Source organism: Camarhynchus parvulus, chromosome 1A (genome assembly GCF_901933205.1).
Source record: "Camarhynchus parvulus chromosome 1A, STF_HiC, whole genome shotgun sequence".
Taxonomy (NCBI): domain Eukaryota; kingdom Metazoa; phylum Chordata; class Aves; order Passeriformes; family Thraupidae; genus Camarhynchus; species Camarhynchus parvulus.
Genome location: NC_044586.1, coordinates 22,384,224 through 22,397,161, shown reverse-complemented (window position 1 = coordinate 22,397,161; position 12,938 = coordinate 22,384,224). Strand labels below are relative to the sequence as shown.

The following is a 12,938-nucleotide window of genomic DNA, read 5'->3' as shown; positions in this document are numbered from 1 at the left end:
ACACGGGATTGCCATCTGCATGGCCAGAGAGATAAAGGTGCCACTGGGGAGAGGAGATGTCCTCTGTCCCAGCCAGACACTTGCAAAGGGATGGGAAGCCACGGGAGGGGGTGAAAAAGGGCAGCTGGCACAGTGGGAGATGGAGCTGGAAAAGCTAGGCAGAGATTTTGGCTGGAACAAAAAATGGGCTCAAAAGGAAGAAAAAAAAAAAAAGAAAAGGGAGACAAAGAGGATCTGTCTGCGTTACACAACGGGGCTGGGGATTCTGAATCGGGGTTTGTTGCCATGTGCCCCCCCAGTGCTGACAGCACGTCCTCCTGCCATTGCCCTGGCTTGTGCCCCAAAGCCCAGCACACGGAGGAAAAGGTTTCAGGGCTGTTTTGCAATAGGTTACTTCTCTTTTGCCAGCTTCGTAGTTTTTTTAACTCTTTCTATAAATATCTTTATGCCCCATATCCAAGCCCAGGGGGACCATTCGTGCCCACAGAAATAGTCTAAACAACGGCGTCCACACACAGGTGGCCAGTTGCCCTGACTCTCAGAGCTCGCCCAGGCAAATCTTTTTCCGAGGCGCCGTCAGATTTGAAACGCGAGGTGTGTTGGGGGGGGTATGGCTGTTTTTTCCAGCCGGCTGACTTTGCACAAGGTCCGTTCAAGGTCCCACGGGAGCAGCCCGCTTTGGCTCGCACGCCGCTGACGAGCCTGCCCAGCCGCCCGTGGGGAAGAGCGGTGGCAGCGGGAGCAGCAGAACGCGCCCGCCCAGTCGGGGCGGCGTGGGCACACGGCTGTCGAGCGGGGCTGCCCACGCCCCAGGGACAGGTTCGGCGTGGGGTGCGGGGATTTCTCACCCCACCAGGACCAGCAAACCAGCCACCCCAGAAAAGCCCAAACGGGGCTGGAGCGCAGCCCTGCACCTGGGAGCTCCCAGTTTGGGCTGGCATCACCCACGCCCTTGGCTGGCAGCGTGGGCTGGCTGCTGCCCGTGCTGGGCACGGCGGAGGAGCCCCAGCGCTGAGGCGTTTGGGGATCAGGTCCCGGTGGGCAGCAGAGTGCGGGTGGGCCCTCATCATCGCCCCCTCCCAAATGATGAAAATAAAATAAAATAAATAAAAAGAATATGCCTGTGGCGATGAAAATAATAAATAGCAATACCGATGATGATAAAGAAGAGGTCCCCAGAGACCGGGGGAGCGGTGGCTGCCCCCCTCTCCGCGGCGGCGGGCGGGGCGGGGCGGCGGCGGGGGTGTCCGGGGGGAGGGCGGGAGGCGGGTGCCGCCTTCCCCCGCAAAACAAAAGGGAGCGGCGGCGGCGGCGGCGGCGGCGGCGGCGGCGAGAGCGGCCGGGAAGGACGGAGGGAATCGTTCCCCGCTGCGCGGCACTAGCCGGTGCGTTTGCGAGGGGGACGGCGCGGCCGGGGCAAAGGCGGGGGCTTGCGGGCGGGCCGGCTCCGTCCCGGGCCTCGGGGGATAATGTGTCGGGCCGGGGGCGCGGAGGGGCCGGGGGCAGCCGCTCCACGCGCGGGGAAAGGAGGCGAGGGGGTTTTTCGGCCTGTACGGGGGGCGGCTCCATCCCGGGACACCCCACGGCCGCCAGCTCGGGACGGCGTTCGGTGTGGGCCGGGTCCCCTGCCTCAGGGGCGGGGTCCCCGCCAGTGGGATCCCGCTGGCTGCGTCCCTCCAGGGACCCTGGCACTGACACTTCCCTCTCCCGCCCGCCCTCTCCCCACCCCCAGGTGAGCCGAGCTCCCCTCCTGCTGCCGCCATGTCCCGGCGCAGCCAGCGCCTTGTCACCAGCCGCTATTACCCCGGGGACGATGATGCCACGACCAGCAGCAGCAGCACATCTCTGCTGGGTGGGACACAGCTCCCCTTCAAGGAGACCACCGGCAGGTTAGTGGGGGGACGAGTGGGGGCTTCCCCCTGCCCAGATCTGACACGGGCGGGGCAGTCCATCCCACACCAGGGACCGGGCACCTTCCTGCGTGGGCTGTGAGGATGGCTCGCGAAAGGAGCATGACGGTGAGCCCGGTGCGCTCCGGCATGGCCGCCTCGGCACTGGCCGTGGCCCCGCTCCGGCCAAAGCCCCGCGCTCCCGGCGCAGGCTCCTCTGCGTCCCCGGGCCCGGCACGGGAGCCCGCCGTGGGTGGCCGGGTGCCAGCCCCAGCCGCAGCTGGATGGCGACAGGGAGGAAGGAGGAGGGAGGAGGGAGGTGCGCTGCGAGTGCCGGCCGGAAAACCGCAGCGGTGCGAGCGGAAGCGATGCCCGGGACGGGCGGGAGGCCTCTGCAAAGCAGAGGTTGCAGCCTCCGAAAGCTGCCGCCATCCGCTGTGGAGGGAAGCGATGATGGTCGAGGGATTGGGGTGAATTCCCCATTTCCCCCCATGAGTGCACTGTGACCCCCCCCACCTTGTAAGCGCACATGTCTGATGAGCCTGTTCTCGCCTCCCGCAGGACGATCAGGAGGAAATCGAGTAGCACAAAGCGCCTCTCTCCCGCCCCCAGCACCCAAACCTCCTACTATAGCGAGTCCATGATGAGCGAGTCCTACCTGGGGGGCAGCCGGGGCCTTGCTGCCCTGGGCAGCTCCATGCTGGATGATGACCTGGACAGCAGCACATACTGGGGTGAGCCCTCCTGCTCTCCTAGGGCAACTCGGGACCTCCCTGGACACTGGAGAGTGTTGGGGCAACTGCCCAGGCTGGCTGACTGGGTTGCCCTTTGTGGAAGTGGTGGTGGGTGATTTCTCAGTGGAACTCTGTGTTTTGGGGCAGGTGGAGAGCTCTCCACCAGAAGGAGAAGAGGCACAGGGGACACCGAGTCCAGTAAGATCAATGGGGTGCTGGAGAGCAAGACGTACGACACCTACACATCTTCATCTGGGTACTCCTCGGAGGACGACTACGCTGGTAGGGATGCACTAGTTGTCTGTACTGGTAGGAATGCAGGGGAGGCATCCTCCGGGTGACTGGCAGCCCAGGGCCTGGCTGTACCCAGTGTGCTGCCAGTCCCCTCTAGATGCCACCCCAGTGCAAAGACTTTGCTGTGAGGAATGCACTGAGATGCTGTCTGCATTGGTGACCTGCTGCTTCCTTTCCAGGTCACTATTACTCAGGCCAGAGTAGCTCCGGGTCAGGTCTGAGAACTGCAGCCTCCCGGGTGGGCTCCTTCCTCTGGCAGGTGTTCACCTCCCCAGGTGAGTGGAAGGCTGGCAGGGGCACTTCTAGCAGCATCTCTACTCTCCAGCTGCTCTGTGTTTGGGTGGAGGGTTTTATCCCCTTGTGGTGCCACCCTTGGGCATGGAGGGGACATCTGTCAGGACTCCTCCTGAGGCTTGTTTTTTTTCCTGGCAGTTCGATTCATGGGGTGGCTGTTCTCGGGGCTGGCAGGGGCCTGGCGCCGCCTCACGGGCACGGCTTCCCACCTGGACAGCGTTCCCTTCTCCAGGTGAGTGTGCTGGGGGGGATACCAGCATGGGGGAAGCGTGGGGGAAACCTGCAGAACCCTGGAAAGGGGAGGCACATTGGGGGAGGTGGGTGTCTTTGCTTTCCCCCTGGCTCCCATCCAAAGATGATGGAAGGTGGCTGCAGTCCTCAGGCACCTCTCTTTTCTCCATGCTCCAGGCGCTACCCACGTCTGAAGAGGTCCCTGCTGCTGCTGCTGCTCCTCCTGCTCCTCGCTGCTGCCGCCTACGGTGAGCCTCCTCCCCTGATGTGCTGCCCTGCGATCTGGGGCAGTGCAGAGCCTCCCACTGCCCCATCTGGGGGATGGGCTGGCCTGGAGCTCAGTGCTCATGGCTTCTGGTAACCTGCTCCATCTGCATCCCCATGCCAGTGTCTCCTGGTAATCCCTGGACATGCTGATGGCTGAGCCTCTGCATGTCCACCGTGTCCACTACTGTGGCCCATTACCAGCCTGTGGCTTTGACCATCTCATCCTTCTGTGCTCAGGAGCTTGGTACTTCTACCCGTACGGGCTGTCGACACTCAGCCTGCCTTCCTTCCCGTGGTGGGGAGCTGGAAAGCTTTCCTCCTCCTCCTCTGATGTTCCTGGGGCAGGGGACCTGACCACGCTGGACCAGGTGAGCTTCAGCAAAGGCCCGATGGTGGCCCAGGTGGGATGAGTGCCTTGCAGGGAGAGCTGGGGTGTGGGAGTGCCTTGCAGTGATCCAAGGCTGAACAATTGCTTCCAGGATGTGAGGAATGGTGGAGAACAGGGCAGATGATGGCTCCACACTGGCTCCCCCAGCTTGTGGCCATCTCACTCTTGGGGTGTCCCTGGGATGGAGCAGGGGAACCATCTGCCTTTTCCTGTGAAGCAACAGATGAATAAGATGCCACTGGCTCTGGGGAATGGGTGGTCAGGGTCCTGTTTCACAGGGGTCCTGTGGAGCAGGCACTTCCCTGGGGGGCTGCATCACACCCTGTTTTTGTCACTGCAGGGGGGACACCGACTCCTGGCTCGCTTCCAGTCCCTGGAGAAGCGCTTTGAGGCCCTGGAGGCCGAGCTGTCGCGGTGGGAGCTGCGTCGTGGGGCGGCAGCAGTGACAGCAGGGGGAGAGCCACCCCCGGGGGACATCCTTGCGCTGCTGGAGGGGCTGGTGAGCCGCCGGGACGCGGGGCTGAAGGAGCATCTCCGCTCCGACATGGCCAACCAGCTCCAGGTGAGTGACACGGGCACTGCAGGGAGATGGGGGTGGGCAGGGCCTGGCTCTGATATTCCACCCTGTTCCCCATCCTTCAGGGCGAGCTGGATGTGCTCCGGGCCCAGGTGCAGAGGGATTTAGACGGGCGCCTGGGCAAGATGGCACAAGCTTCCCGGGTAAGCAGAGGAGCATGTGGTGGTACCTGGACAGGACACCCTCAGCAGTGGTGTCACAGGCCTCACCCCTTCCCTTTTCCTGGCAGGAGATGGAAGCACGCTTGCTGCAGCTGAACTCGGAGTGGCAGAGGTAACACTGGCTGTGGGGCAGGCAGGTAGCTGGGTGAATTCCCCTCAGCCAGGCTTAGGAGGGATTTGCAGGCCTGGCTGGGAACAAAAGAGAGATCAAGAGCCATAGTCTGGGGGGGAAAGGAAGGAAGGAAGGATACATAAGTGGTTGTCTGTGGGAGCCAGCACTGTGCCCTTCTGGCCAAAATGGCCCGTGGTATCCTAGGGTGCCTCAGGAAGGGCATTGTCAGTAGGTTGAGGGAGGTGATCTTGTCCCTCTACCCAGCCCTAGTGAAGCCACCTCTGGAGTGCTGTGTCCAGTTCTGGGCTCCTCAGCAGTACAAGGGAGCCATGGAGCTCCTGGAGTGGGTCCAGCAGAGAGCTACGGAGATGGTGGAGGGACTGGGGAATCTTTCTTATGAGGAAAGGCTGAAGGAGCGGGGCCTGCTCAGTCTTGAGAAGAGACAACTGAGAGGGGACCTCATCGGTGTCAGTGGTTGAAGGGAGAGTGACAAGAGGTTGGAGCCAGGCTCTTCTCAGTGTGCCAAGCAATAGGACAAGAGGCAGCAGGCAGAAACTGATGCACAGGAGATTCCACCTGAATATGAGGAAGAACTTTACTGTGCAGTGACCACACACTGGAGCAGATTACCCAGAGAGGCTGTGGAGTCTGCTTCACTGGAGATAGTCCAGAACTGTCTGGATGCAGTCCTGTGCCATGTGCTCTGGGATGACCCTGCTAGAGCAGGGAGGTTGGACCAAATGACCCGCTGTGGTCTGTTCCAGCCTGACCCATTCTGCCATTCTGTGGCTGGCAGCAGGGCTCCAAGAGCAATGGCAGCAATGACCTTTGCCACTGTCGCTGTGCATCACTGTGAACGTGGTCCTTCAGCTGAGGGGTGAGCTGGGGATGCTTTCCCATGGGATGCAGTAGAAGAGGTCACTGCCACTAGGATTAAAACTGGGTCTGGAGAAGGGGTTGAGCACAGGTGATGTGGGATGAACCTCCTCCTCCAGTTTGCAGAGGGGAACTGGGGCTACTGGCACGAGGTTTTGTTACCTTTCTCTCGGCGCAGCTCGGTGCAGGAGAGCCTGCGGGGGACCTTCCAGCAGGAGGTGAGCAAGCTGGAGCAGGAGGTGGCAGTGCTGAGGAGGGAGCTGGCAAGCCTCAAGTCAGACCAGGAGGTGATGGGGAAGCACGTGAAGGGGATACTGGAGCAGCTGAAGACAGTGCGGGCAGATGTGAGTCCCCAGTCCCCAGCCTGTTTGGCAGAAAGGCAAGCAGGGGTCCCTGCTCCAGGCTGAGCTCCGTCTGCACTGTTCCAGGTGGAGGCACAGTTCCCAGTGTGGATCAGTAGGTTCCTGTCACGGTCCCAGCAGGATGGTGCTGCTGCCTTCATCCTCCAGCGGGAAGACTTGCAAGCAGAGCTCCAGGCTCTGGAGCAAAAGATCCTTGCAAAAGTCCTGGAGGACCGGAGACTGTCAGCACGGGATGCTCAGGCTGGCATTGGAGTGGCCCTGCGGCAAGGAGGGGCTGCAGGAGTGACAGAGGAGGTGAGTACTGGCCTGAGCCCCGGGGACATGAGATGACCACGGGGTTGGGGATTGTGCCCCCTTTGTGCGTGCAGTGGGCTGGCACATGTGCCTGGCAGATGGCAGAGGCATTGGGACAGCCCCCACAGCTGGGATATTGATCCTGGGCTCACAGGATGCAAAGAACACCCTTGAAACTCCTCCTCTGCCACTCCCTTCTCAGTTTGTGCTTGCTCTGTGCTCTGGAAGGGGTCACAGGTGCTGATACCTGCAGCCCTGCAAGGCTCTCACTTGTCGCTGTTCTATTGAGGATGGGTGAATAAAGGGACACAACTCCTGTGTCTCCTCAGAAGGCAAAAGCCAAGTTTTATTAGAAACCACACATTCTTTTTATAGACAGTTACAATAAAGGTGGACCTGATTGGTCCTTAGTTAATATCCCTCACACCCTTGGCTAATTAGGAACAACACCCTTCTTGTAAACATCTTGCAATTAACAACAAGTTCAAAACACCAGCTGCGGGATTGTTTTAATTCTTTCTCTGAACTTTCTCAAAACTTTCCAGAGGAATGTCTGGGAAAGTTTATCAGACTTTCTTCTCTGACCAGTTCTCAGCATTCACACTTACTATCTTAAAATCCAAGCTTCTCCCACCCAGAACGTGGGAGAGGTGCCATCAAGGCTTCCATGGGTGGAGCATTTTGCTTATCCCCATTCTCTACCAGTGCTGCGGAGTTGTTTGGTGCAAAGCATTTCAGCAGAATGACACCAAGGGGAAAAAATGAGCCTGCTTGCTTTGGAAAGAACTGCTGGCAATTCCCTGTGGCGGTAGTGGAGGGGAGGGATCAAGCTGGGATTAGCAGTCCCCGTAGTCTCCACGAGCTTTATGCACTCCATAAAGTTTAGACCCAAAGTGGTGCTGCAGGGTCCTAGCTCCTTAGGAGGCTGGCTTTGGCTCCAGATGGATGCTCCAGCCATCTCCTCCTTTTCTGGACAGGGAGAGCTCCCATCAATCCTGTGGGACAGGGCAGGAGGGACGAGCAGATGATTCTGGGTGATCTGTCAGGTTGTGTGTGGTGCCACCTCTCCTCCCTCTGGGCCAGCCCCTCCTGGGGACAGGCAAGTGCAGTGTGCCTGGGTGCTGCCCCTTCACTGCACAGCTCCTCTCCCCTGGGGTATTTTTAGCAACCTCTAACAAGCCTTCCCGGCCAAATGCGTGTTCTCTTATTTTTGCCACGGTGATTCATCCCCTGGCTGTTCTGTCCCGTGGCTGTTTTGTGGGAAGGTCCTCGCACCCTCTGTCCCTGCAGGGGCAGGTGGGTGGGGGGCAGGATGCCTGCCCCAGTTTGTCACCCTCCTGTGTCCTCTGCTCCCACTGCAGCAAGTGCATCTCATCGTGGGCCAGGCCCTGAAGCGCTACAGCGAGGACCGTGTGGGGATGGTTGACTATGCCCTCGAGTCAGCAGGTAGGTGGTCAGGATGAGCCAGCTGTCCTGGGGAGGTGACCAGAGGGGCTGGCCTGCAGCTCACCTGCTGCCATCCCCTCATGCCAGGGGCCAGCGTCATCAACACTCGCTGCTCGGAGACCTACGAGATGCGGACGGCGCTGCTGAGCTTGTTTGGCATCCCCCTGTGGTACCACTCGCAGTCCCCCCGTGCCATCCTGCAGGTGGGCGCTGGCTGGGAGCCTGGGCTGCTTCTCATGGGGTTTTTAGTGGGCTCTGGCTGTTGCTCCAAGCCAGCAGCCAGGCTGGTGGGAGAAAAATGACTCTGATGGTGGTAACATTGCTGGCGTCTCACTTCCATGCTCGTAGCCAGACGTCAACCCTGGGAACTGCTGGGCATTCCGTGGCTCCGAGGGCTTTGCTGTCGTCCGCCTCTCCAGCATTATCCGCCCCACGGCCGTGACGCTGGAGCACATCCCGAAAGCCCTCTCACCACAGGGGACCATCCCCAGTGCCCCCAAGGACTTTGCTGTCTATGTGAGTGCCCTCACTCTGACCTGAGGGGGGTGGGGGGAACACCCAGGTGTGGGAGGGTGCTGGAAGGGATGGCTAACAAACCCCATACCTGGCTGTGGGGTGCTCTGGGGGGTTGGTCTTATCCTGAAAAGAGCAAGAAACAGTACTGGTGGGGAGAGGGGCAGCACTGGGTTTCAGAAAGAGTTTGGGGGGGACACAGGGACAAAGGGCCTTGAGTAGGTGTAACTTTTGGTCTTCCCCCCCCTTCATCCTTCCCCACTGGTCCCTGTTCCAATTTGTCTATTTTGACCTGGAAGAGCAGGAGCGGGGGCCGAGCACGCTTGCGTCTCCCTCTCTCTCTTCTGCCCTGGATGTGTGCATCACCCCTGGTTCTCCCTTTCTGCCTCCCTGCCCTTCCATAGGGCTTAAAGGAAGAAAGAGAGGAGGAGGGCCTTCTCCTTGGGCAGTTCACCTACGACCACGATGGCGACCCCATCCAAACATTTTACTTGGAGGTAAATGCTTTGCCCCTGCACCACCTGACCTCCGAGAAGAAAATGGGGCCTCTGGGGTCTCTGAGTCGCAGAGAGCCCTCAAAGTCTCTGGTTTTTCTTTTCCCTCCTCCCCAAGGGTGACTCCGTGGGCACATACCAGCTGGTGGAGCTGCGGGTGCTGAGCAACTGGGGCCACCCCGAATACACGTGCATCTACCGCTTCCGCGTGCACGGGGAGCCGGCGCACTGACCCCGGCCCGGCGGGATGAGGACGCTGCCGGGCTGGCAGCAGGAGGGGACGCGGCTGCTTCACTGCTTCGCACCTAGAAACCCTGGCACGTGCCAGCAGCCGCCCCTGGAAGCTGCTCCCCTGGGGGGAGGAGAAGAGCTGGTGTTGAAGGGGTGAGGCTTTCACTCTTCCAAGGACCGGGGTGGTGAGGCAAGAGCATCCCACGTGGGTCCTAGCGCAGCCTGGCTTGTTTTCAGTGCATACGGGACATTTTAACTTTTTAAGCTAACTTTGTATCGGGTTTGCGCTGCCCCTCTTCCCTGTTGTCCCACTCCTTTCTAGCATGGCCAGGGCTTGGGAAAGGGGTGTGTCATTTTGTGATGTGCTTCATGCGGGCTTGGGTGCAGGAGATGGGAGTGTGGGACCATGGTGCCTGACTCGGTGCTGCCACAGTAGGTGGGAGCCACTGGTCGTGGCCACCAAGTTCCCTCCACACAAGGGTCACTTCTCTTGCCTTGGCGTTGGTTTGGGTAAAGATTTCCAGCCCTCCAATGCTGGGCTGGCAGAGAGGAAATAAGACAGTATTAATGAAGTATTAACATAAAACTAATGGTTTGAGGCAGCAGGAGGAGAGGCACATGGCACATGTTGGTGGCACAGCCCACCTGGGTGTGTGCTGCCATCCATCCACTCAAGCCCTCCTGCTGACAGTAGCTGAGTTGGGTCTTGCTGATGCTGTTGGCCTCCCTGGCTGGCTGCCTCCCCAGTGTTAAGCTTGGTGATGCTCTTGAAAATTCCTGTTGCCTGCTTTTCTTTTGGGGTTTATTCTGATATTTTTTTTTAAAGAGGGGTGGGGAGGGGAGCTATTTTCCAGTTGGGGTGTTGGGGTTGTTTTTTTTGGGGTGGGGATTTGTAGTAACAAAGGGAAAAAAGACTTTTTCCATGCTGTTTGTACTTAACCAGAGAATGTTATGTGGTGCCACTTGAATGAGTGGCTTAGATGTGGAGAGGGCTAGAGCTTTGTTTAGTAGAATAGCATACACAGTAGGATAAGCTAGAATAAGATTGAGCAGAGCTGTTTAAAATATGGGCCTCACGTTGTTGGTGGCTTGGTAGCTAGACTTGGAAGCTGGGGTCCTGTGTGCACTGCTGCTGGTGGGGTGCTGGAGGCATTCCTGCCCCCCTTGCTCTGGATGTGCTCTGAGACTGCAATGTGTGGCTGTGGCCTCTTGCCCATGGCTGCATCTGTGTATACTTGACTGTTAGCAGCAAGTGGAGCTGCTGCCCCAGGGCTCCGCAGGGCTCCTGGGGGGCCTTGCAGGTGCCAGCATGCAGAGCCACCTCCCCCTGCAGGGCTCCCTCAGCTCTCGGGTCCTTGATGGCAGATGGCTGTGCAGGCTGACCTCCTTTCTCTTGGAAGGGCTCCCTTTTCCTCCTACCTCTCCTTACTGGCATTGCACTGTTCTCTGAGCCCTGGCTGTGGGAGGACTGGGCTGGAGCAGGAGGGGGAGTTCTGCCTGCAGTGGGCATGTAAATCTTGCCTGTACTGTTGGGATGGGTGGAGGCACATCAGGGGTTTGCAGGAAGGATGCACAGGGACCTTCCCCAGGCTGAGGGGTGCTAGGGCCATCTGACCCCTCCACCTCCTGGCCTGCATCACACAGCTTGGCTCATGTTCTTGGATGGTGTTAACAGCCTCCAGGTTTGTGTTGTGTTTCATTGAAAGAAAAGCTTAAGGGCTCATGGTCAGTGTTTCAGCCCTATCCAGGGCTGGTACCATCCTTCCCCTGACACTGTGAGAGCACCATGTATTGATTCCCACTCTGGTGGTCTCTGCTTGAAGCACTGTAGGCATAGAGGAGGAGGAGGACGAGGGGCTGAAGAAGCGTCTCCTTTCAGCATCCCCTGATGGGCATCAGGCAGAGCTGCTGAGCCTTGTCCCCCCATGCCAGCCTGCGAGGGTGAGGGTGGTGGCAGCACATCCCTTCTGCAGGGGTCTCCTTGCTCCAAGCAGGGGCAGCGAGCTCAGAGGGCACAGGCCTGTCTCCAGCAGGTTAAAATTACCCTGTGGAGCCTCTTGCAGAGCTGGGAGGCCCTGCTGCAGGGAGAAAGCTGACCTGCAGCCAGAGCCAGGGACTATAAATTCTCTCCTATATTGAGCTTAGTCTTAATTCTTGGCAGCCACAGCTAAAGTTATTTTAAACTTGTCTACAGCTGCCCGCTTGCCTTGGAGTCCTGTCCATGAGTGCACTGAGCACATGGAGCTGTGCTGTGCTTTTATGAATGCCTAGACCTGTTCTGGGCTTGGCAGACCAGCTCCTGTATTTATTTGAATCATAAAGAGAAAGCAGAGATGAAGCTCTCCCTTTTTCTCACCTTCCTCTGGCTCCTGGAGCAAAAGCTATAACCATGAGCCTGGGAAAACCCCTTTTCTTATGTTCCTTCTGGATCCCTGGTCTCTGGCTTGGACTGCAAGAGCAGACAAGGTCTTTGCCCAAGAAAAAAGTGATTTTGTGGTAAATCAGGCATGCTGATGAGAGGCAGGAAAGGTGACCTCTTCCCCTGAAAATGGAGTTGTAGTGGGATCTCTGCTCCTTCCACGTGGGTGTTAACTGCTGTGTCTGGGTTAGGGAGCATTTGGCTTTACAGTGCAAGCTTGCCCTGTCCTTTGGACGTGAAAATCTTTGCTGTTTGAAGTAAAACTCCCTGGAGCTACCAGTGAGAGCTCATCCTGGGCTTCATGCCCTTTTCTAGCTGGTTTTAGAGGCCTCACCATGCCATCTGTGTGAGGATACCCACAAACATATGCTGAGGCTGCATGTGGGTTTTCAGCCCTCAAATTCAGCATCAGTGCTGGGCTGCAGCCCGAGCCCCTGTGCCAAGTGCCAGAAGCCGCTGGCTCTCGAGATTGTAGCTTGCAGCATTTCTGCAGCACTGCCTAGAGCTGCCAAAGAAGAGGGCACAGAAAACTGCTGCTTCAGCGTGTGCTTCTCTGCCCAGGGGTGTTTAATCCTAGAGCTGATGCTGAAGATGAGCCTGGTGAGGCAGGAGAAATGCAGAACAGCTGTGGGAGCAGATTTCTCTTATTTACTCCATTTCCCTCCTCTATTCTCCCTCCTTCTCAGTTTGCCCTACACACGTGTTATGAATTAGCCCTGCAGAAACAGATGGTTACAGACAGGAGTTTGTGTTTGATGCTGTAGCCTGTTGCAAATGCTGCACTGTTTTGTTCCTTTTATTTTTTAATCAACAGATTGTAATTTATGCCTATGCAAGAAAAAAAAAAAGACCAAGACATAAATTATATCAAAACTGCCCAGAGTGGTTTGGATGTTTTGTAACTGAATCTGCTGTTGGGAATGATGCACACGTAGTAGATGGACAAAGCTATTCTTGGAGCTCTTCTTCTACACAGTTTTATGGCAAATCCTTATTTTCCATCCTGATGTACTAACTCTAGGGCCATTAACAAAGTCATCACCTTGTCATTGAGCAGGCTTGAAGATGCAAAAATTGCTTGAAACAATGCTGAAAATAAGACTTATTCCTAAAAACTCCAATTCCTTGGGAAAAAGACTTATTCCTAAAAACTTCTACTAGACTTAAGCCTGATGTCATGGCTGTCCTCATTCTGCAGTCACCTCCCAAGCCTTCCCATCCTCAGCCTTACCATGAGCAGAGCCCAGCTTGGCCCTGAGGAGCAGCAAGAGAGGCTGGGTTAGCAGGGACAAAGCCTGACACAAAGCCCAATTCAGGGGATCTGCTTGCTTCTCTTTTCCTTCACATGGGCTGCTA

The 12,938-nt window shown here is 57.8% G+C and overlaps 1 protein-coding gene across 1 annotated transcript; it reads left to right on the top strand.

Annotated features, from left to right (window-relative positions):
* Positions 1 to 1,293: 1,293 nt before the first annotated feature.
* On the top strand, positions 1,294 to 9,989 carry SUN2 (Sad1 and UNC84 domain containing 2). Its single transcript, XM_030961022.1, has 18 exons — positions 1,294 to 1,385; positions 1,733 to 1,889; positions 2,451 to 2,623; positions 2,771 to 2,905; positions 3,097 to 3,192; positions 3,350 to 3,443; positions 3,620 to 3,690; positions 3,947 to 4,077; positions 4,438 to 4,659; positions 4,740 to 4,817; positions 4,904 to 4,947; positions 6,002 to 6,167; positions 6,252 to 6,479; positions 7,841 to 7,925; positions 8,013 to 8,128; positions 8,274 to 8,441; positions 8,843 to 8,935; positions 9,051 to 9,989. Exons 2-18 carry the CDS (start codon positions 1,762 to 1,764, stop codon positions 9,162 to 9,164), a joined length of 2,142 nt encoding a protein of 713 aa, XP_030816882.1. The 5' UTR covers positions 1,294 to 1,385; positions 1,733 to 1,761; the 3' UTR covers positions 9,165 to 9,989.
* The last annotated feature ends 2,949 nt before the right edge of the window (positions 9,990 to 12,938 follow it).